This window comes from Piliocolobus tephrosceles, chromosome 4 (assembly GCF_002776525.5).
Source record: "Piliocolobus tephrosceles isolate RC106 chromosome 4, ASM277652v3, whole genome shotgun sequence".
NCBI lineage: Eukaryota > Metazoa > Chordata > Mammalia > Primates > Cercopithecidae > Piliocolobus > Piliocolobus tephrosceles.
The window spans coordinates 170,641,946-170,665,704 of NC_045437.1; the positions used below are offsets into that span (position 1 = coordinate 170,641,946).

The following is a 23,759-nucleotide window of genomic DNA, read 5'->3' on the forward strand; positions in this document are numbered from 1 at the left end:
AGTTATAGCCTTATGAAATGTATTTCTTAAATGATAATACTTAAACGTTGGAAGCATTCCTTGATTCATGGACTGCAAAATGAATGTTGTGTTACAGGCATAAAAACTATATTAATCTCCTTGTACATCTGCATCACAGCTCTAGTGTGAACAGGTCACTGTCAATAACAGCAATATTTTGAAAGGAAATCTTTTTTCTCAACAGAAGGTCTCAATAGTGGGCTGAAAATATTCAGTAAATTATGCTATAAACAGAGGTGCTGCCATCGGGCTTTGTTGTTCCATTTGTAGAGCACAGACACAAGAGGTTTCGCGTAATTCTTTTTTTTTTTTTTTCCTAATTGATGACATACATATATTTTATACTTTAAGTTCTAGGGTACATGTGCATAACGTGCAGGTTTGTTACATATGTATACTTGTGCCATGTTGGTGTGCTGCACCCATCAACTCGTCAGCACCCATCAATTCATCATTTATATCAGGTATAACTCCCAGTGCAATCCTTCCCCCCCCCTCCCCATGATAGGCCCCGGTGTGTGATGTTCCCCTTCCCGAGTCCAAGTGAACTCATTGTTCAGTTCTCACCTATGAGTGAGAACATGCGGTGTTTCTTTTCTCTTCTTGATAGTTTGCTAAGAATGATGGTTTCCAGATGCATCCATGTCCCTACAAAGGACGCAAACTCATCCTTTTTTATGGCTGCATAGTATTCCATGGTGTATATGTGCCACATTTTCTTAATCCAGTCTGTCACAGATGGACATTTGGGTTGATTCCAAGTCTTTGCTATTGTGAATACCCAAAGGATTATAAATCATGCTGCTATAAAGACACATGCACACGTATGTTTATTGCGGTTTCGCGTAATTCTTAAAGACTCTAGGATTTTCAGAATGGTAAATGGGCATTGGCTTCAACTTAATTACCAGCTGCATTAGCCCCTAACAAGAGTCAGTCTGTCCTTTAAAGCTTTGAAGCCAGGCACTGACTTCTCTCTAACTATAAAAGTCCTAGATGGCATCTTCTTCCAAAAGAAGGCTGTTCCATCTACTTTAAAAATCTGTCCTTTTGTGTAGCCACCTTCATCCATTATCTTAGCTAGATCTTCTGGAAAACATGCTGAAGCAAGTGCTGAATGACACAGAAGCTTCAGCATGTTATCCAGAAGATCTAGCGTCACCTTGTACTTGTAGTTTACGGAGAAGGCTTCTTTCCTTAAACCTCAGGGACCAACATCTGCTAGCTTCAAACTTTAATTCTGCAGCTTCCTCACCTCTCTCACCTTTCATGAAATTAACACAAGTTAGAGCCTTGTTCTAGATTAGGCGTTGGCATAAGAGAATCTTGTGGCTAGTTCGACCCATCTAGACCACTCAAACTTTTTCCACATAAGCAATAAGGCTACTTTGCTTTCTTATCATTCATGTGTTCAATGGACAATGTTTAGTTTCCTTTGGACCTTGTCCTTTGCATTTATAATTTGGTAAACTGTTTGGCACAAGAGGCTTAGCTTTCAGCCTATCTTGGCTTTCGACATGCCTTCCTTACTAAGCTTAGTCATTCCTAGCTTTTGATTTAAAGCAAGAGATATGCAGCTCTTCCTTTTGTTTGAACACTTAGAAGACACTGTAGGGTTGTTAAACTGTCTTAATTTCTACATTGGTTATGTCTCAGTGAATAGGGAGGTCTGAGCAGAAGGAGAAATACAGCGGAATGGCTGATTGGTGTTGTAGCCACAGTACACAATTTATTGGCTAAATTCAATGTCCTACGTAGGCGCAGTTCATGGCACTCCAAAACCATTATAATAATAACAAAGATCACTGATCACAGATGACAGGAAAAGTTTGAAATATTGTGAGAATTACCAAAATGAGACACAAAGACATGAAGTGAACACGTGCTGTTGGAAAAATGGTGCTGACAGACTTGCTCAACAAAGGGTTGCCACAAAGCTTCAATTTGTAAAAACTGCTGTATTTGCAAAATGCAACCTAGCAAAGCACAACAAAAAGGAGTATGCTCGTATATACACTGGAGTACCAGTCAGCCTTAAAAAAGGAAATCTTGTCATTTGCAACAACATAGATGAACCTGGAGAACATTATAGTAAGTGAAATAAGCCAGTCATAGACAAATATTGCATGATCTCACTTATGTGTGGAATCAAATACAATTGAAATCAAAGAAACAGAGAATAAAATGGTTATTTACCCAAGGCTGGGGACAGGATGAGAAGGGAGACATTGGTCAAAGAGTACAAAGTTTCAGTTAGGAGGAATACATTTCTGATATCTACTGCACAGCTTGGTAACTACCTTTAATAATAGTGTATTGTATATTTCAATATTGCTAAGAGAGTACATTTCAAATATTCTTGCCACCAATATGCTACATATTTGAGGTGATGGATATGTCTAGTTTGACTTAATCATTGCACTTTGTATACATATAACATTACTTTGTACCCTATAAATATACACAATTTTAATGTGTTAAATTACAATTTAAAAATTTTAAAGAGAATTTGGCCTGGCAAGGTGGCTCGCCCCTGCAATCCCCAGCAGTTTGGGAGGCCAAGGCAGGCGGACCACTTGAGGTCAGGAGTTCAAGACTGGCCTGGCCAATATGGTGAAACCCCATCTCTATTAAAAACACAAAAATTAGCCAGGCGTAGCGGCATGCGCCTGTAGTCCCAGGTATTCATTAACACAGAATATCCAATTTCCCAGTATGTTTCTTCATTAACTCCTTTTGTCTACCATTAAAAATTCCAATGTTTTAAGCAAAGATTATGAGGAAATAAACATTCTAACAAATAAAGGAAACTTAAAATGTGTTAAATTTGTCATCATTATCATCTCTGGGTAAAAACAAGTTTAAAAACTCCCAAGTCTCTCATTTTCTACTCGCTTTATTTCCCTTTATTAGAATACTATCAAAATCACCTTGGTGAAGGAGTTGAGCTCGATAGGCTGGAAGGGAAGTTGTAAGAAAGGTATGGAGTCGAACAGCCAAAAGAAATTTTAATCCACATTCATCAAGAGTTTCTCCACCTGCAGTGGGAGAAAGGGGAAGCAATGTATTTAAAAAAAAAAAAAAAATTGTAAGCAAAAGAACACCAAATATAGGCATATAACATTCTTAACCTGACCAAAAAAAAAGTTATCAGTCTAAAATATTTTCTAACATTTATCCTTTTCTACACAATTTTACATTACAGAAAAAACAGTATAAACAATTGGAAAAACAATAAAAAAGAGAATAAAGAGAGTCTGATACTCTTTAGAATCTGACCTCTTCTGATTGAAATCTTATTTAAATTGTGACTGATTTTTTAACAGTTTAACCTTTTCTGTGGCACATGTACAGTAATATCTTTAATCAATATGGTTTATTCAAATCATACATCCACCCCAATAATCTCCTGTTAACAATGGAAGAAACAGTTCTATGGTGGGAGGGCCTGATATTTTTTCCTTGAAGCAAAAACTAAAAACATAAAACACCTATAACATATTCACATCAAAAATAGTATCTACTAGTAATATCTCTAAAAGTGTCAAGATTCATAACCAACTTAATTTTTCTTAAATTTAAATTTTGTTATATTAAATTTACCCTAAATTTTCCTTTCAAGCTTCGTTCAAAGGGATACTGACATATATATGGTCCACAAGGCTCAATTTGTTCATTTCAGAACTTGAGATTTGATGGGAAACTGTTCATAACTCAGCAGTATTTTTTTTTAAATGCTCTCTGAGTGAGGAAAAGATCTAATTACATTATGCTTTTCTAGGTAGAAGCATACACTAACGCTAATTTTAAAAAAAATGTTTTAAAAACCGAATTACAATTGTTAACAGTGGATTATTACAAAATGAGGGGAAAAAACCAGAAATCACCTTTTACTTTTAGGTACCTAAAATAATTGCTTAAAAAGAATCTGTTAAATTTTGCTAAACTAAGAAAGATTCCGTTGGATCTCTTATAATACTAAGCAGACAATTAGTAAAAATGACCGGCATAAGGAGTCTTTGTGCACTTGCTCATAGTACTATGATTTATGGGATAAATAGTGCATATTAAGAGTTTACTGTTTATGATAGTCTAGGGGGGGAAAAGTTAAAACTGTTGTGAAGGTAGCAAGGATGTTTCCAAAAAAAACCTTAATTTTTTTTTTTTTTTTAAGAGACAGGGTCTTGCTCTATTGCCCAGGCTGTAGTGCAGTGGCACAATCAATTCACTGCCGCCTCAACCTCCTGGGCTCAAGCCTCATCCCACCTCAGCCTACTGAGTAGCGAGGACTATAGGCATGAGGCACCATATCTGGCTAATTTTTTTTGTTTTCATAGGGATGGGGGTCTCACTATGTTGCCCAGGCTGGTCTTAAACTCCTGGGTTCTAGTGATCCTCCTGCCTCAGCCTCCGAAAGAGCTGAATTTACAGGCATGAGCCCCTGTGCCTAGCTAATGGCATCATTTTAATAAAAATTATTTAACATTATTTTCTGTGAAAATAAGTAAAAATGTTATGAGTATGTAGTTTAGTTTTACCTTGGCTTCTGTCTCGGCTTTCTCCAATATCAGTGCTTGTTGTTGCAATTGTATCTGCTAAGGCCATCAAAGACATCTGCTCCATCCGGCTGAGTCCTGGTAAACTAGAATGAAGTAAGTGGCCAGAAAGAACCTGAGCATGCTCAGGTCCAAAGTAAGTTGGACTGTACTGTGAAAGGTCAATAACGCTAGGCTTTGTGTTTTCTTCATCTGTCTCTAACATATGAGTATCAGTCATTACAGGCTGAATCTGAAAAAGCTCATCGTAATTTTCTTTTGATAACTGGTTTGATTTACTTAAGGTACTCTCATTACCAGATTTCTCCAAAGATGAGTAACAGCTATCATCATCTGCTGCAAGTAAGGCATATAAAGGAAGTGGAGGAACAGAATCTATTTCTGTGTAATCTGTATTTTCAGCCTTGTTGAATGCCTGGGGGTCTCTGGTAGTGCTTCCACTAGCACTGATTGTGAGAGACCTAAGGCGGCGTTCATGATTAGACTCAGCTTCATTCAGAGCCACAACTTCCCCAGCAATGCACTTAACAAGATGGGACAATATGGCCTTGGCTCTCCGAACTTTACCAAGATCCATGAGTTCCAAAAGCTGCAAGGGATGATACTGAGGTAGAGTCGGGGAAAGTACATGAGCTGCTTCAAAAAGACCTGAATCTTCCATATCCACTGAAGGATCGAATGCAGTTTTCTTTCCACAGATTTTCTGTGCGAGACTGGTCATGGATCGAGTCAGAGTTTTCTTTGGAGGATGTAACCCAGAACTGGAGTTACTCTGTTTCATTAAACTTGTTATAGATGGAGTGCTCCCACTGTACGAATCTGTTATAACAGGTTCTTGTTTAGAAGATGGCTGCCATTGGGAATACACATGCATTTCACAGTCCATTCCTACCACAAGGATGCCATCCCGGACCCACGATAAAGAAACAGGAAAAGGTGGGGAGCCATCTACAGAAGAAACCAGGTCCACACTTCGTAACAGTACAAATTTAGAAAGGGGCACAACTTTAGTACTCTCCCAGAGAGGAAAGGCCAGGCTTTCCTTAGCAGTCTGGTCTTGTACCTTGCCAGCCAGGGGTCCATACATAAAAAGTTTTGATCCAATTCCTACTGTCAGGATATGAGAACCATCTTCTCTAGACATCCAATCTAAGTGAACTAAATGCTTTGTGCTTGATGCGATATTCTCTTTACTAGATAAATATATCTCTTGTTTATTATAGGCCACTAAATTGCTGTCAACACTAATGCCAGAATCCAATACTGTGCTTAACTCATCTAAATGAATTGTCTGTTCAAGGACCCAACATGAACCTCCTGTTGACTCACATTCGAAAATACTTACATGCATCACAAAATCCTGGGAAGATCTACTATTAGATGCAGGCTGCTTATAAGCTACTGCTAAACGATTTGTATGTGCACAGCTAACTTCTATAGGCCTACCAGGTACAGTTATACTACTATTGCTCTGAAGTCCATCTTCAATAAGTAATGGCCATTCTTCCCAAATGTATGCAAGATCAATTTTTCCATTCTTTGATGTGGTAGATTGTCCATCTGTTACTCTGCATCTCCAGAATCTTACTTTCTCATCTGAACATGAAGTTGCCAATAAATAAGGAGCACTGCATGCAGGATATATAGAAGATGAACTCAGATGTCCTAAAATAAAAATAATCCATTAACAAAATGTCAAATTTGGTTAAATACTTCTGTTTTTATGTACTTAAGATTTTAGTCTTTTTGTATTAACTACTGTTAAGAGCATGACAGCCTATATTTATTTAAGAAGCGGTTGCAAGAATAGTAAGAAAGAGGCTTTTAATGACATCAGAAAGGTATATAAAAAGAAAGGATCACCAAAACCTAGAATGTAAAGGGAACTCTGAGATAATTTACTTCAATTCTTGAAGGTTAAACATCTTGGGCCTAAATCAAACAACTTAGGCATAGGCAGAATTTAAAAACTTGAATTCTAGTCAATCCAGAATTTGTTTCACAGCTCTTTGCTAGTTTTATACATTATAAATCTAATTTTAAAGCTATCAATGCATTTTTTTTTTTTTAAATTTGTCAACACTCACTGGCTCCTTCTCTTTCACATTTTTCAATATAAATGTGAATGGCCTATGTTTACTTAAGTACTGAATGGTCACTTTACAGGGCCCTTCATGATTGAGGTATATTTGCCATAACAAATGCTGAGAAGATTCCTAATTAGAACTTAACATTTGCTTGACTTAAAGTAATTATGCACTATTAATTTTCTAAAACAGGGGCCTTGATTTTTATTTTTGATTAGTATTCTTGATACTACAGAACAGTAGTTCTTGACCTTTTGCATGCATAAGAATCACTTGAAAGGCTTGTAAGACCAGGCCACTGGGCCCCATCCCAGAGTTTGAGATTCAGTAACCCTGGGTGGCCCAAGAAATGGGGTGGCCCATTTCTAACAAGTTTCCAGGATGCTGATGCTGTTGGCCTGGGGACACTTTCAAAACCACTGCTCTAGAAAAAGGATAATAAATATATAGCAGAAACCATACAATCAGAATCATGGCTCCAGGAAGCTATTGCCAATACCATCAAAGTTTGCAAATAAGGGACAACTTAGTTACCATCTCCGCTCTAGAAACTGTCCCTTTGTCTTCCCAAAAAGACAAATAAAATTTGTTTTAGAAATCAATATTTAAGACTAGAACTGGGTGATAAATGTCAGAGTAATCTGAAAACATAATGAGAACTGCAAGTCTTCAATTTAGGGTACTTGAATACTATTATTTCCATTTCTGGTTCTGTGTGGATTTAAGAGGCAGTTGTAGCACCTATTTTTAAATACCTGGTAAATACTCATGTGTTACAAAATTAGTCTCTTTTCATAAAATTTACAAACCTGCTGATGGCTTAATACTTATTATCTCAACTCCTTCTGGCAAATGCAATTCTTGGCTATAAACCATTTCTGAAAACAGAGTCAACTTGCTGGTACTCTGGAGATTTGCTCTGCAAGCCTGATACTTTTGTGAAAAAGGAGATAGGATCTTCTCTGGAGAAGAAGAATAATGTTCTTCTGGCTGCCAAACTGCTTCAGATAATTTTGTATCTACTTTTTCATCTATAAAACATAAGAAAAGAACCAAAAACTGAGGCAGGGGAACCCTATAAATATTATGATTGCTACACTTCACAATCCGAAACTGCCTTGTAAAAGATAAAATAGTAAATATATAAATATGATTCTTCACACAAAGAAAATAAGAAAAGCTTTTTGAATTAATTGAATAATCTACAGTTATCACCATTTAATGAGAATGGCTTTAAGAAATATGTACCAAATTATCTAATTTTGTGTAATTTGTTAACTTACGCCTATTAAAGTTAAACACACACACAAAAGACTTACCTAATGAGACAGGAATTGATTTTAGATGTAAATTCCACATGTGTAATAGTGAACGGTTATCTTGAGTGCATTCTATGACAATTAGGTAGAACTTCTCAGAAAATCCATTAGGTGAGCTGCCTGTTGGTATTAACGATATTTTTCACTGTTAATATGTATAAAAGAGACAACTTGCTAAATATGCCAAGTTAAAATAATTGGACTTTAAAAAAAAGAAAATTAAAAACTTCTACCTAAGGCTTCAAATACAAGTGGTATTATAAAATATATTCAAGTCCTTCACCATATGAATTTGTATTAACTTAAAATTTTTACAATAATATGTATGCTATTTCATGTTTGAATTGACAGGTTTACCATCACCCTCATCAAATTGTTCACAAAGATTAAACCATATGAAGTAGAAAATTTCTAAACAGATAGGAACTATGCAATATATACTTAAACTCAACACATCATGATGAAATGGTGGTGCCAAACATTTTTCAAATGAGTGAGGTCCATAACGGATGATGACTTCATGATATTTATCCAATGGTCAAATTATAAGTATTCATTATAAAACATATCATTCAAGAAAATTTGTCTTCGCCCAAATTGCACAGTTTAAACAGCACACGAGTTGCTCAAAATAAATATATCTTTTTAAAATACATCAGAAAAAATCAATGATTTATTTATTGCCTGAAAAAACCTTTTTAACAAGAGATTTTAATCCAACTTTTCTTCATTATAAGTTATTATTCACTATGTGCACAATTAGGTAAATGAAAATTACAGTATAAAAACAAAATAAATCACAGAACATGTAAAACATGAGAAAGCAGGTATAGAAGGGTACAAAGACTTTGCCCTTTTATAAATCTGCATAGGAAAAAAATAAAAAACGGTAACCATAAAGTTTTAAATCACCTTGTATTGACAGACTAAATGAAAAGGTAACTTTGGTAATGTATTCTAAGTTAGGCATCCAAAATACAGAAATTAAGAGAAAAGAAAGGATAAAGATTATAACAAAAGAAAAAAGAAATCAATCCTAGTTTTGATAATTTCACTAACAACAAAAAATGCTCCAATAATGAAAATATTTGTAAAACATTTTTCTTCTTCATAATAGAGCAAAAGAAATGAAATCATAATTCCTTAGGTATTTTCTAGGAAACTCTAATAATGAACATAATAGTTTCTGGGTAAAAGTAAAAATTTCCTGAATATTTTAAGAAAAATCATAGCCTTAAAGAGAAAAAATAATACATTAAAAATTCAAGAATCTGAAAAAAGAAAATGTTGGAACACATGAAGATCATAGAAAATCTCAACCTTATACAAATAGAGTAACCTCTTTTAAAAGTTTTAAAGAGACTTAAATTGTTAACAATATTAACATGTTAATATTTTAATATGAAAAGAAAGGATATTTTTGTTTATACAATAAATAATCCTATCTCCTATGTCTGTTATCTTTAATCCCCATTTTTAGCATATTTCCACCATGTTCAGAGTTAAAAAAACACATAAAGTGTATTTGCACAGCTCATTAATTCGGGGAAAACTGATAGAAGACGAAAAGCAATGGTAAGAAATTAGATGTCAACATAAAAGTGCAGAACTCTAAGGAGTACTTCTCATAAAAGAAGAAAAATGGAAAAGGTGGCAGAAAGACATGATATACAAGAGAAGAAAAAAGTCTGAACAAATACAGAAGATATTTAACATCTGAATCTTGATAACTTCATTGTGTAATGGGCACATACTGTATAATTGATTTATAAGATTTTGATCCTCAAGAATGCCATTTTTGAGTCTGGTTTGGCTCTGTAATCTCAAGTGATGACCAAGGGATTTTAGCTTTATTTTATTCAGTGTGCTTTCATGTAAAGTAATAATTAATGTTGATGAGAGGAGTTTAACAACATTTTAAAACCTGTTTTACTATAAAAATATTAATTAAGACAATTAGTTTTTAAATTAAGGACTTTCTAGCTTGAAATTTTAAGCTACTTCTTTAAATTACAAATTTTCAAAAGGCAGGAGGTCCATAATATCCAAATGGATAGGTAGGACCCCATCCATGCAAAAAGCTCTCACATGTTAATAATAAAGCATTTCTATTATGCAGTTTAAAAAACATAAAACCAAGATGCCCCTTTAATTTTGTTCATATTTCCTACCTGGTTAAGAATAAAAAGATACTCACATTTATGATAAATATTTAATAAACCTACTCCAAACAATTTTTACTTCGAACAGACAATGTAAAGCATTTTACCAATTCATCTTTATTAACTGCCTAACACACTGTACATAGTATTTCTCATTCCATAAACACTTCTTCCTTACCTGCATTAGATGAAATGTTGTCTTTGCCAAGGCTTTTCTTCTCAATGTTATTCAAAATGAAGTCTTCTTGAAAAACATGAAGCAGTTGGGTTTTTCTCCCATGCTGAATATAAATAAATATCAACATAAGTTGATCTATGTGTTATTTACCCAATGCTAAATAGCCAGAAAAATAATACTTCATAATGAGATGTTTAAAGGCAGAATAAGAAGTCAAACATTCAGCAGAACGTAAGTGTATGGTACCTCCATTAGATTAAACAGATGAATATAAAAATTTAGGTCAAGATGACTTGCTTTCATTACAACGAGTCTTTGTAAGTAAGAAATAATATCCACCAGTCTTTTATTTAGCCACAAATTGGAAACTAGTTTTCTTTCCAGTGATTTTCATAACCAAGGATGAGGAACCTAACTCCATTTTATTAAATCTAATGGTAATATGATAATATTTTTATAATATGTTTGAGTCAAAGTTTGAAAATGTATTTGGTTGTGAATATAGTAATGAGCATTATAATTTGTTTTCTAGTCTGAAGTCTAGAAAGTAAAATATACAATAGTATGTTATCTATTACGTGATGAGTTAATTACTGAATCTACTTTACCTGTAAATATATAGCAAATTATCCAATTACATTAATATATAGATTTTATGCAAAATGCTTTCACAAACTTTTTTAAATATACCTCCCCCCCAAAATTAATACTTACAAGTTTGGTGATGGTATCTAATGCAATAATGCATCCTGGCCTGGCTGTTGATTGTTGACTGACGATGTTGAAGACTTCACCAACATATTTCTGTTTTTTTAAAAAATTGATAATTTACTAAACAATTCACATGCAAATAAGAGTAACAAAATTTCAGGCATAACAGAAAAATAACAATAAAATTCAAGTGGGCTTAAATATAGTCCCTTTCAACTATAAAAATTCTAGGTCTTTAGTCTTTATAGGAAGTAACACACAAATGAAAAAGCATTACAGCTCAGTTGGTACAGAGAAAAACAAAAGCAATGCTTGATAACCGTTAAGGGAAAAAAATTATATCAATAAATGTGAAAAACTGATTTCAATCTCCTAGAAATGTTCTAATAATTAGTGATTTTTAAACATTAATTTTGAGGTAGGAAGGATAGAGCTAAAGAAACAAGATTCCATACTATTCAAGTATGCTGATTTCTTGAGCCATTCATGTCCTGACTGCTTTAGTTAAGGTCACACTGCTAAATTCAGTGGTCTATTTTCAAATCTTTACAGTACTTGCTTTATTAGCAGCATCTGATCTTGGTAATCATTCCTTTTCCCTCTTTGAAATACTTTTTTCTTTTGCCTTCCATTATACGCCACATTCACCCTTGTATTTCCACCCTACTTTTAACAGAGCTTTCCAGCATTCACTCTTTTTTTTAACTTTCACTATAGGTTTGGGAGTACGTGTGCAAGTGTGTTATACAGGTAAACTGATGTCACAGGGCTTTGTTGTACAGATTATTTCATCATCCAGGTACTAAGCCTACTACCCAACAGTTATTTTTTCTGGTCCTCTCCCTCCTCCCACCTTCCACCCTGAAGAAGTCCCCAGTGTCTGTTGTTCCATTCTTTGGGTTCATAAGTTCTCATCATTTAGCTCCCACTTATAAGTGAGAACATGCAGTATCTGGTTTTCCATTCCTGTGTTAGTTTGCTAAGGATAATGGCCTCCTTAAAGAATGGCCTCCATAAAGAAGTTGCTTTATGAATGCCAGCTCCACCCAAGTTCCTGCAAAATACATCATTTCATTCTTTTTTATGGCTGCACAGTATTCCATGGTGTACATGTACCACATTTTCTTTTTTTTTTTTTTTGAGACAGAGTCTCACTCTGCCGCCCAGGCTGGAGTGCAGTGGAGCGATCTCGGCTCACTGCAAGCTCCGCCTCCCGGGATCACGCCATTCTCCTGCCTCAGCCTCCCAAGTAGCTGGGACTACAGGCACCTGCCACCACGCCCTGCTAATGTTTTGTATTTTTTTTAGTAGAGACGGGGTTTCACCATGTTAGCCAGGATGGTCTTGATCTCCTGACCTCGTGATCCGCCCTCCTCAGCCTCCCAAAGTGCTGGGATTACAGGCGTGAACCACCGCACCCGCCCACACCACATTTTCTTATTCCAATCTGTCACTCTCTGTCACTCTTGGGCATTTGGGTTGATTCTGTCTTTGCTATTGTGAATAATGCTGCAATGAATATTCGCATGCATATGCCCTTATCACAGAATGATTTATATTCCTCTGGGTACATAGCCAGTAACAGGATTGCTGGGTCGAAAGGCAGTTCTGTTTTTAGCTCTTTGAGGAATCACAGTACTGCTTCCACAATGGCTGAATTAATTTATACTCCCATCAACAGTGTGTGTTCCCTTTTCACTGCAACCTCACCAGCATCTGTTTTTTTTGTTTTTTGTTTTTTGTTTTTTTTTTCATAATAGCCATTCTGACTGGTGTGAGATAGTGTCACACTGCGGTTTTTATTTGCATTTCTCTAATGATCAGTAATATTCAGTTTATCATGTTTGTTGCCACATGTATATCTTCTTTTGAAAAGTGCTCATGTCCTTTATCCACTTTTTGATGTTGCTGTTTTTCTCTTGTAAATTTGTTTCAGTTCCTTACAGATGTTGGATATTCAGATCTTTCTCAGAGGCATAGTTTACAAATACTTTCTCCTATTCTGTAGGTTGTCTACTTACTCTGTTGTTATTGCTTTTGATGTCTTTGTCATGAAATCATTGCCCATTCCTATGTCCAGAACGGTATTGCCTAGAATTGTCTTCCAGCGTTTTTAGAGTTTTAGGTTTTACATTTAAGTCTTTAATCCATCTTGAGTTGATTTCTGTATATGATACAAGGAAGGGATCCAGTTTCAATTTTCTGAATATGGCTAGCCAATTCTGCCAGCACCATTTATTAAATAGGGAATCCTTTCCCCATTGCTTTTGTCAGGTTTGTCAAAGATCAGAGAGTTGTAGGTGTGTGGTCTTATATCTGGATTCTCTATTGTGTTCCATTGTCAATGTGCCTGTTTTTGTACCACTACTCTGCTGTTTGGTTACTGTATCCCTGTAGTACAGTTTGAAGTCAGGTAACATGATACCTCAAAGCTTTTTTTTTTTTTTTTTTTAGCATTGCCTTGGCTACAAAGGCTCTTATTTTGGTTCCATATGACTTTTAAAATAGGTTTCTCTAGTTCTGTGAAGATTGTTGTTGGTAATTTGATAGGAATAGCATTGAATCTGTAAATGGCTTTGGGCAGTATGGCCATTTTAATGATACTGATTCTTCCTATCCATCAACAAAGGATCTTTTTCCCATGTGTTTGTGTCTTATCTGATTTATTTGAGCAGTGTTTTGTAATTCTCATTGTAGAGATCTTTCACCCCCCATGGATAGCTGTATTCCTAGGTATTTTATTCTTTTTGTGGCAGTTGGGAATGGGACTGTCTTCCTGAATTGGTTCTCAGCTTAGCTGTTGTTGGCGTATAGGAATGCCAGTGATTTCTTGTATATTGATTTTTGTATCCTGAAACTTTACTGAAGCTGTTTATTAGATCTAGGAGCCTTTGGGCCAAGACATAGGGTTATCTAGATATAGAAACATGTCATGTACAAACAGTGATAGTTTTTCTTCCTGTCTTCCTATTTAGATGCCCTTTATTCCTCTTTCCTGATTGCTCTGGCCAGCACTTCCAATAAAATGTTGAACAGGAGTGGTAAGAGAGGGAATCTTTGCCTTGTGTCAGTTTTCAAGGGGAATGCTTCCAGCTTTTGCCCATTCGGTATGATGTTGGCTGTGAGTTTGTCAAAGATGGCTGTTATTATTCTGAGGTATGTTCTTCAACACTTAGTATATGGAGAGTTTTTAATATGAAGGAATGCCAAATTTTATCAAAAGCCTTTTCTGTGTCTATCTAAATAATTATGTGTTTTTTGTCTTCAGTTCTCCTTATGTGATAAGTCATATTTAATTTTCGTATGCTGAACAAAACTTGCATCCTGGGAATTAAGCCTACTTGATCATTGTGAATTAGCTTTCTGATGTGCTGCTGCATTTGGTTTGCCAGTATTTTGTCAAGATTTTTGCAACGATATTCACAGAGGATACTGGGCTTTCTTTTTGTGTGTGTCTGCCAGGTTTTGGTATCAGGATAATGCTGGCCTCAAAAAATTAGTTGGGGAGGAGTCTCTCCTCCTCAATTTTTTGGAATAGTTTCAGTAGGAATGGTATCAGCTCTTCTTTGTGCATCTGGTGGAATTCAGCTATGAATCCCTCAGATCCTGGGTTTTTCGGTTGGTAGGCTATTAATTACTGATTCAATTTTGGAGCTCGTATTGGTCTGTTTGGGGAATCAATTTCTTCCTGGTTCAGTCTTAGGAGGGGGTATGTGTCCAGGAATTTATCCATCCCTTGTAGGTTTTGTAGTCTGTGTCCATGCAGGTGTTTGTAGTAGTTTCTGATTATTGTTTTTATTTCTGTAGGAGTCAGTGGTAACATCCCCTTGGTAATTTCTAACTGGGTTTATTTGGATTTTCTCTCTCTTAGTTAGAAATGTATCTGTCTTATTAATTTTTTTCAAGAAACCAATTCCTGGAATTGTAGATCTTTTGAATGGTATTTTGTGTTTCAATTTCCTTCAGTTCATCTCTGATTTTGATGATTTCTTATCTTCTGCTAGCTTTGGGGTTGATTTGTTTTTCCTTCTCTAATTCTTTCAGTTGTGATGTTAGGTTATTAATTTGTGATCTTTCTGACTTTCTGATGTGAGCATTTAGTACTATAAATTTCCCCCTTAACACTGCCTTAGCTGTGTCCCAGAGATTCTGGCATGTTGTATCTTTATTCTCATTACTTTCAAAGAACTTCTTGGTTTCTGCCTTAATTTCACTGTTTACCCAAAAGTCACTCAGGAGCATGTTTTTAATATCCATGTAATTGCCTGGTTTAAGCTATTTTTTAAATCCTGACTTCTATTTTTATTGTACTGTGGTCCAACGGTGTGTTTTGTATGATTTGGGTTCTTCTGCATTTGCTGAGGATTGTTTTATATCCATTTATGTGGTCCAATTTAGAGTATGTGCCATGTGGCAATGAGAGGAATATCTATTCTGTTGTTTTGGGTGGACAGTTCTGCAGCACTCTGTCAGATACATTTGGTCCAATGTTGAGTTCAGGTCCTGAATATCTGTTAATTTTCTGCCTACATGATCTAATAGTGACAGTGAAGTGTTGAAGTCTCCCAACTTATGTGGGAGTCTATGTCTCTGTGTAGGTTTCTAAGAAGTTGCTTTACGAATCTGGGTGCTCCTGTGTTGGTTGCATGTATATTTACCACAGTTAGGTCTTCTTGTTGAATTGAACCCTTTATCATTGTGTAATGCCTTTCTTTGTCTTTTTTAAATCTTTGTTGGTTTAGAGTCTGGTTTGTCTGAAATCAGGATGGCAACCTGGCTTTTTTCTGATTTCCATTTACTTGGTAGATTTTTCTCCATGCCTTTATTTTGAGCCTATGGGTATCATTACATGTGAGATGGGTCTCTTGAAGACCACATACCACTGATTTTTAAAATTCAGTCTGCCACTCTATACCGTGTACGTGGAGCATTAAGCCTGTTTACATTCAAGGTTAGCACTGATATGTGTGGATCTGATTGTGTTATTGTGTTGTGAGCTGGTTATTATGCTGGCTTGTATGTGTGGTTGCTTTATAGTGTTACTGGTCTGTGTATTTAAGTGTGTTTTTATATCAGGTGGTAGTGATCTTTCCATTCAACATTTACTACTCCCTTCAAGACCTCTTGTAAGGCAGACTCCCTCAACATTTATCTAAAAAGGGTCTTATTTCTTCTCACTTAGGAAGCTTAGTTTGGCTGGATATGAAATTCTTGGTTGAAGACTTTTTCTTCTTTAACAATGTTGAATATAGGTCCCCAGTCTCTTCTGGAGAAATACAGAACACTTCACAAATTTGCATGTCATCCTTGCCCAGGAGCCATGCTCATCTTCTCTGTATTATTCCAATTTTAGTATATGGTGCTGCTAAAGTGAGCACACATTCAATCTATCACTTCTTAAGATGGTGTCTCTCTCTGTTGTCCAAGGCTGGAGTGCAGTGGTGTGATCTTGGTTCACTGCAACCTCTGCCTCCCAGGTTCAAGCGATTCTCCTGCCTCAGCCTCCCAGGTAGCTGAGACTATAGGTTCCTGTCACCACATCTGGCTTATTTTTATATATTTAATAGATGGGGCTTCACCATGTTGGCCAACCTGGTCTCAAACCTCTGACCTCAAGTGATCCGCCTGCCTTGGCCTCCAAAACAGCTGGGACTACAGGCATGAGCCATCACTCCTGGCCTAACACTTCTGTTTTCTAACTATAGTCTCACCCTTGACAATCTCACCCACTTCCACAACTTTAAATTTATATGCTGACAACTATTGCATATCTTCAGGCCAGACCTCCCTCTGAACTCCAGATACTAACCTACTATGTCTTTTGGCTGTCAAACAGGCATCTCAAAATTAACATGATCAAAGCCAGACTCTTGAATTTCCCTGTCCCTCAAAACCTGTTACTTCTACATTCTTCCACATCTCAATTTACAGCAATTCTATTCTTCTTAATATTCAATTACGAATCTTGGGAGTCCCCTTTTTTTCTCACACACATACCGTATCCAGTTCATCAGAGTTATTCAATGTTCTAAACAACATCTTGAATTTGGCCATTCTTATTATCTCTGCCATTACCACTAGCTACATTCTAAGCTCCTTTTTTCCCTCTCCTAGACTACTATAATTGGTTCCTAAATTGGTCTCTTTGGATCCACTTCTGCATCCCATGTCTAATCTATACAGCCACCAGAGGAATCATTTAAAACTTAAATCATTTCATACCTCTTCTGTGGTTTCCATGTTATTCAGAGTAAAAGCTGAAGTAACTACAATGGCCTATCAGCCTTCATATGACCTGGCCAGGCTAACTTTCTGACTTTATCCCTATTTTCCACCTCACATGCTCTTCTCTAGCCACGGTGGCCTTATTGCTATTCCTTTACATACTGTATTAGTCCGTTTTCACACTGCTATAAATAAATACTTGAGACTGGGTAATTTATAAATAAAAGTTTAACGGACTCATAGTTCTGCATGACAGGGGAGGCCTCAGGAAACTTACAATCATGGTAGAAGGTGAAGGAGAAGTAAGACCTTCTTCACAAGGTGGCAGGAAAAAAGCATGCAGGGGAAACTGCCACTTTTAAAACCATCAGATCTTGTGTGAACTTGCTCACTATCAGGCAAACAGCATGAGGGAAACGGCCCCCACGTTCCAATCACCTCCTATCAGGTGCCTCCCTTGACATGTGCAATTACAATGCGAGATGAGATGTGGGGGAGCACACAGCAATAAACCGTATCAATTCACCCAAGCCCCTCCCAAATCCCCTTTTCACATTCCAAAACCAATCATGCCTTCCCAATAGTTCCCCAAAGTCTTAACTCCTTCCAGAATTAACCCAAAAGTCCAAGTCCAAAGTCTCATCTGAGACAAGGGAAGTCCCTTCTGCCTACGAGCCTGTAAAATCAAAAACAAGTTGGTTACTTCCAAGATACAATGGGAGCACAGGCATTGGGTAAATGTTCTGTTTCAAATAGGAGAAACTGGCCAAAACAAAGGGGCCATGGGCTCCATGTAAGTCTGAAACTTGGCCAGGCAGTCATTAAATCTTAAGCTCCAAAATCTCCTTTGACTACATGTCTTACATCCAGGGCACACTGACAGAGGGGTGGGTTCCCACGGCCTTGGGAAGCTCTGCCCCCGTGGCTCTGCAGGGTACAATGCCTGTGGCTGCTTTCATGGGCTAGTGTTGAGTGCTTATGGCTTTTCCAGGCACATGGTGCAGGCTGTCAGTGGATCTACCTTTTTGGGGTCTGGAGGATGATGGCCCTCTTCTCCCAGTTCCATGAAGCAGGCCCCAGTAGAACTCTGTGGGACACTCCAACTCCACATTCTCCTTCTGCATTGCCTCAGCAGAAGTTCTCCATGAAGGCTTTGCCTCTGCTGCAGACCTCTGCCTGAATATCCAGCTGTTTCCATACATCCTCTGAAATCTAGGTGGTTGCTGCCAAGCCTCAACTCTCATATTCTGCTCACCCACAGGCCGAACACCATGTGGAAGCCACCAAGGCTTAGGGCTTGCACTCTCTGAAGCAAAAGCCCGAGCTGTACCATGGCCCCTTTTAGCCATGGCTGGAGCTAGAGCAGCTGGGAGGAAAGGCACTGAATCCCAAGGCTGCACAGAGCAGCTGGGTCCTGGGCCTGACCCATGAAACCACTTTCACTCCTGGGCCTCTGAACCTCTGATGGGAGGGGCTGCCATGAAGATCTTTGACATGCCCCGGAGACATTTTCCCCATTGTCTTGGCTATTAACATTCAGCTCCTGGTTACTTATTAAATTTCTGTAGCCCTTGAATTCTTCTCCAGAAATGGGTTTTTCTTTTCTACCACAGGGTCAGGCTGCATATTTTCTAAACTTTTATGCTCTGCTTCCCTTTTAAACGTAAGTTAACATAAATTTCAATTTCAAGCCATCTCTTTGTAAACACATATAACTGAATGCATTCAGAATAAGGCAGGTGATCTCTTGAATGCTTTGCTGCTTAGAAATTTCTTCTGCCAGATAACCGAAATCATCTCTCTCAAGTTCAAAGTTCCACAGATCTCTAAAGCTGGGCCAAAATGCCACCAGTCTCTTTGCTAAAGCATAACATGAGTGATCTTTGCTCCAGATCCCAGTAAGTTCCTCATCTCCATCAGAGACCACCTCAGCCAGAACTTCATTGTCCATATCATGATCAGCAATTTGGTCAAAGTCATTCAACAAGTCTCTAGGAAGTTCCAAACTTCCCCACATCTTCCTGTCTTCTTCTGAGCCCTCCAAACCATTCCAACTTCCGCGTGTTACCCAGTTGCAATGTCGCTTCCACATTTTTGGGTTATCCTTATAGCAGTGCCCCACTCCTGGTACCAATTATCTGTATTAGGCTGTTTTCACACTCTATAAAGAAATACCTCAGACTGGGTAATTTATAAATTAGTTTAATTGATTCACAATTCTACATGGCTCAGGAGGCCTCAGGACTTACAATCATGGCAGAAGGCAAAGGAGAAGCAAGCACCTTCTTCACAGGTATCAGGAGAGAGCATATGCGCAGGGGAAACTGCCACTTTTAAAACCATCAGATCTTGTGAGAACTCCCTCACCCTCACGAGAACAGAATGGGAGAAGTGCCCCCATGATCCAATCACCTCCCACCCAGGGCCCTCCCTCAACACGTGGGGATTATAATTCAAGATGTGATTTGGGTGGGACACAGAGCCAAACCATATCACACACCAAACATGCTGTGGCCTTGGGATCTCTGAACCAGTTGTCCCTTTTCCCAAATCACTCTCCCTTTAACAAATATCTACATATCTAGTTCCCACATCTTCAGATCTTTACTCAAATGGTACTTTTTCTGTGAAATTTTCCCTGACCAGCAACTTCCTTGGCAATCCTTAATTCTTCTGTAACACTGTTTCTCTCCATAGTATTTTTTAATTAATATATTTTTATCTGTTTTCTTCCTATCTCCCTTCACCAGAATATAAGCTCTACAATACAAATTTTTACCTGTTTTCTTCACATCTAAATTCCCATTACTTAAAAATGCCTGATAAATAGAAGACCCCCCCCCCAAAAATATATACATTTCTACTGTAACACTATATACATGTTTTGGAAAACCTTGTGTTCTGCCAAGTTATGCATTAAAATTAACTTACAGAAAAAAACAGGATTGGAACAGATCACTGACATTTATGCAACTTTGTAAGCCGAGCATTAACAAATACATTAATTGGCAGTCAGGGAGATGGCTTGAATCTCCTAAATAGAAAGCCTGGTACAGCTGAAGGCTACCTCTGGAGATACCAAAAGAACCAAAACCAGAAAAGTGGAAATGCTTGCTTGTTGGATGTTCCAAGACAATGCAGTTAGAAGGTTGTTATTAGGTGGGTATGAGAACAAATGTGGCCTGTCATAAGGCAAAAGCCTTGCAACAATACTGAAAGAACTCTTGTCTGTATCGTAACCAAGCTAAGGGCTCTTTCTTTTCATGCTTAAGATAAAAATTCTATTCCTGTTGTTCCAGCTCCTCTGGCCTATAAAATAATTGCAGATGGGCTGATATAACTTCTACATTATACTGTAAGTAGTCCTCATTTATCTACGAGCAAAGAAGTGTTACAGAAACATATTTTAGGAGACCAGACTCTACTTTCTTTCAAAGAGTGAAAGAAATGGTTTCCTTTTAAAGGAGCTTAGAATCATTGTAAGAGTACAACACAAATGTGAAAAATAAAACAAAGATACAAATGCTTATTACAAATTATAGGTCACAATTCTAGAACATACCCAAAAAATATAAACTATCTAAAAACATAACATTACATACTTAAGCTGTTTTAAAAGACATTACTTACAGAAATTTCAGGGTTAGAAAGCTCAGATAAAAGTTTCTTAGCATCAATAACTGCTTCATATAATCTCAGATATTGTCCATCACTGGCTACAAAGCATGCACTAGGAGAGTTGCAGTATGCACCTAGAAAGTATTTACAAATATTAAAATTTTGCCCTTTAATGATAATGTCAGCAAATCTAAATTACTGAAATAAAAACCAGAATACTTACCCAGACAATAACTGGGTATAAGAGTGGGCAGCCATGCCACATTGGAAAAGGCAGAAACATGAAGAGAATTAATCCGGGCAAGCTCAGAAACTCCTCCAGAAAAAGACAATGGCCCGACTGGGTCAACCCTCCAAAGAATAAGCTCACTGTAAACTGCATTGGGATCCTGAAATGCCACATCAACAGTGCTTTTATTTTGTTGTGTCCAAGAGCATTCTTCAGTATTTAGAGCATCAAAAGGTTGCTTTGGGTTATCAACATCTGGTGTCCTTAATGCATTATGGTGTGATGTTGTCAGCAACAATGGTAATACTGAGTGGCAAGCTAAATCATTAAGATGAAAACGATGACCACAATATCTGGATTTGTGGGAAATACTGAGAACAGTAGAAAAAGCAGATTCCTCAGCAAAACTGACCAGCCACTGATTCAGAGAACCATCAGCATGTTTTGAAATCATCATAACATTAGGAGTAAAAATACTTAATTTTAAACTATTAGATGATTTATTGTGACCGGAAGAAATAAGCATTGATGTGGAACGGGTGAGGCCAGAAGGTTTCTGTTTCCCTTGCTGAATAGCCAAGTCAACATTCTTGGTACAGGCATACATCATTATGCTTTTACAGAGAGAGTTTGCGTCACCTGTGGGGAAAGCTACTGGAATTCTGGAAACAAAGGACACCTAGAATTAAGAAAGCAAGTGTTAGAACATACAAAATTATATAAAGAGGCATCAGAAAACAATACCCACATAAACAAGAAAGTAGTTCTCCAGAAATAACAGTAGTACCTGTACTTGACGAAACATACCAGGCTGGTATTCATCCAGCCAATCCACATGCCAAACTAGCAAAGAACCATCCATTGGATGAATACTAAATAGCATATCTGCATTTTTACTCCATTCAGACAGAAGTACTTCAATCTGATGATCAATGGCAGCTGACGATAATGACGTAAAACTTGAATTTGGTACCATTTTGTCACAGCCTAATTCCTTCTTTTCAGGATTTATTTTCAGATCTTCAACACCATCATCCGTTTCTATAAGCAAAAGAGTTCATAAACCAAGTAAATACAATCAGGCTTTTACTGTAAATTAAGAATTACCGAGCTTCTGGATAGCTGAATACATGGAGGTCTCATGCCTAAGGAAAGCACGGAAGCTCCATACCCCTTCCACCAAACCTTACCCTACACATCTCTTTATCTGTATCCTTTGCAATATCCTTTATAATAAACCAGTAAACGCAATGCTTAATGATAATGCTCCACAGCATGCTTTGAGATCTAGTTTCTTATCTACTTTTGCCCTTGCACAGACGAAAGGAGAAAACTTGGGACTTTCAAAAAATAGAAGTATCATTTGTTACTATAACACCTACCAAGTAGTCCAATTTAATTGCTTACCTTTGGTGTTGAGTTCCATAGCCAGCAGCAATGCCAATATAGGACTAATTGTCAACCCAGAAAAGGAACTTGCTCCATTATTTGAACAACTGAGACAAGTTGTGGAAGTTTCTTTTTTAGTGAGACTCAGTCTTACTCTCGTCCAGGTTGGAGTACAGTGGCGTGATCTCGGCTCACTGCAACCTCTGCTGCCCGGGTTTAAGCAATTCTGCCTCAACCTCCCAAGTAGCTGGGATTACAGGTGCCTGCCACTGTGCCCGGCTAATTCTTGTACTTTTTAGTAGAGATGGGGTTTCACCATCTTGGTCAAGCTGGTCTTGAACTCCTGACCTCATGATCCACCTGCCTCGGCCTCCCAAAGTACTGGGATTACAGGCATGAGCCACCACGCCTGGCCAAGTTATGGAAGTTTCTTAATCTGACAGTGGTATGTACCTTATCTTCATTATAACAACACAAAATCAATCCAGCAATCTATAGACAACAATACTTTTATTAACCATGTGCTCAAGAAGGGGCCTCTTTCGCCACCTTATAATAATAAAGAGCCTATAGATATAATTTATAGCCAGATCAACTGTTATATATTCTGGTGTAGAGCCTTTTCTTATTTAGTGAGATCTGGGGATATCACCAGAATGGTTCAATCTATCACAACCCCCAAAGAGTTAGTTCAGTCATCAAATATGAATGAGATTTTATTCAGTGGATCAACATCAAACTGGTACTTTGATCCACTTGAGCCATTAAGTACTGTACAATATGCCCAGATGCACATAATAAAGAAGACTCTTTTTATTTTGAAGAAGTATATATTTTTCTTCAGATTATGTTTTCTTTGCCTTGAGTGTGAGGAACATAAAATGCCTTAGTAAAAGCAATACAACTAGTACAAACACACACACAAATATCTTTATAAATGGATTCAAGATGAAAAATATAAATTTTCATATTAATAAGAAATGGGCTCTGCATTAAAAGTAACTTTGCTCCAGAATATAAGGTCACTGGAGTTCACTGAGTAATCAGTAGTCATACAGGACTCAGCCAGTGGATTACTGGCAGAAAACTTAGTATCAACTGGAAAGTAAGTAAACTGGCTTCTCGATCTAGATATTCTATATTCAACCACTCAGCTAACCTTCAGTAACACACACTGCTTTTCTGGACCTCAGTTTTGCTCACGCTAAAAAGAGGGAATTGGAATTGGAACTATAATTGGGACTGAGTTTTTTTTTTTTTTTTT

At 37.1% G+C, this 23,759-nt stretch overlaps 1 protein-coding gene and 1 non-coding gene across 7 annotated transcripts in view; both read right to left on the minus strand.

The window, feature by feature from the left end:
- Window positions 1-23,759, minus strand: part of DMXL1 (Dmx like 1) — a 174,868-nt gene that overhangs the window by 93,799 nt on the left and 57,310 nt on the right. For all 6 annotated transcript variants that reach the window (XR_002727748.3, XM_023197351.3, XM_023197327.2 and 3 more), the window contains 9 exons: window positions 21,894-22,147; window positions 21,101-21,785; window positions 20,890-21,011; window positions 11,038-11,127; window positions 10,324-10,426; window positions 7,984-8,103; window positions 7,474-7,695; window positions 4,560-6,242; window positions 2,952-3,059 (listed from right to left, as the gene is read on the minus strand). Coding sequence is in view for 5 of the 6 variants with exons in the window: in XM_023197351.3 (XP_023053119.2) it covers window positions 2,952-3,059; window positions 4,560-6,242; window positions 7,474-7,695; window positions 7,984-8,103; window positions 10,324-10,426; window positions 11,038-11,127; window positions 20,890-21,011; window positions 21,101-21,785; window positions 21,894-22,147 (3,387 nt within the window). In the remaining variant the exon portion in view is untranslated. The remainder of the gene's footprint in view (window positions 1-2,951; window positions 3,060-4,559; window positions 6,243-7,473; window positions 7,696-7,983; window positions 8,104-10,323; window positions 10,427-11,037; window positions 11,128-20,889; window positions 21,012-21,100; window positions 21,786-21,893; window positions 22,148-23,759) is intronic.
- On the minus strand, window positions 16,305-16,412 carry LOC111530959. The gene has a single exon (XR_002728077.1). It is a non-coding gene; the product is annotated as a U6 spliceosomal RNA (small nuclear RNA).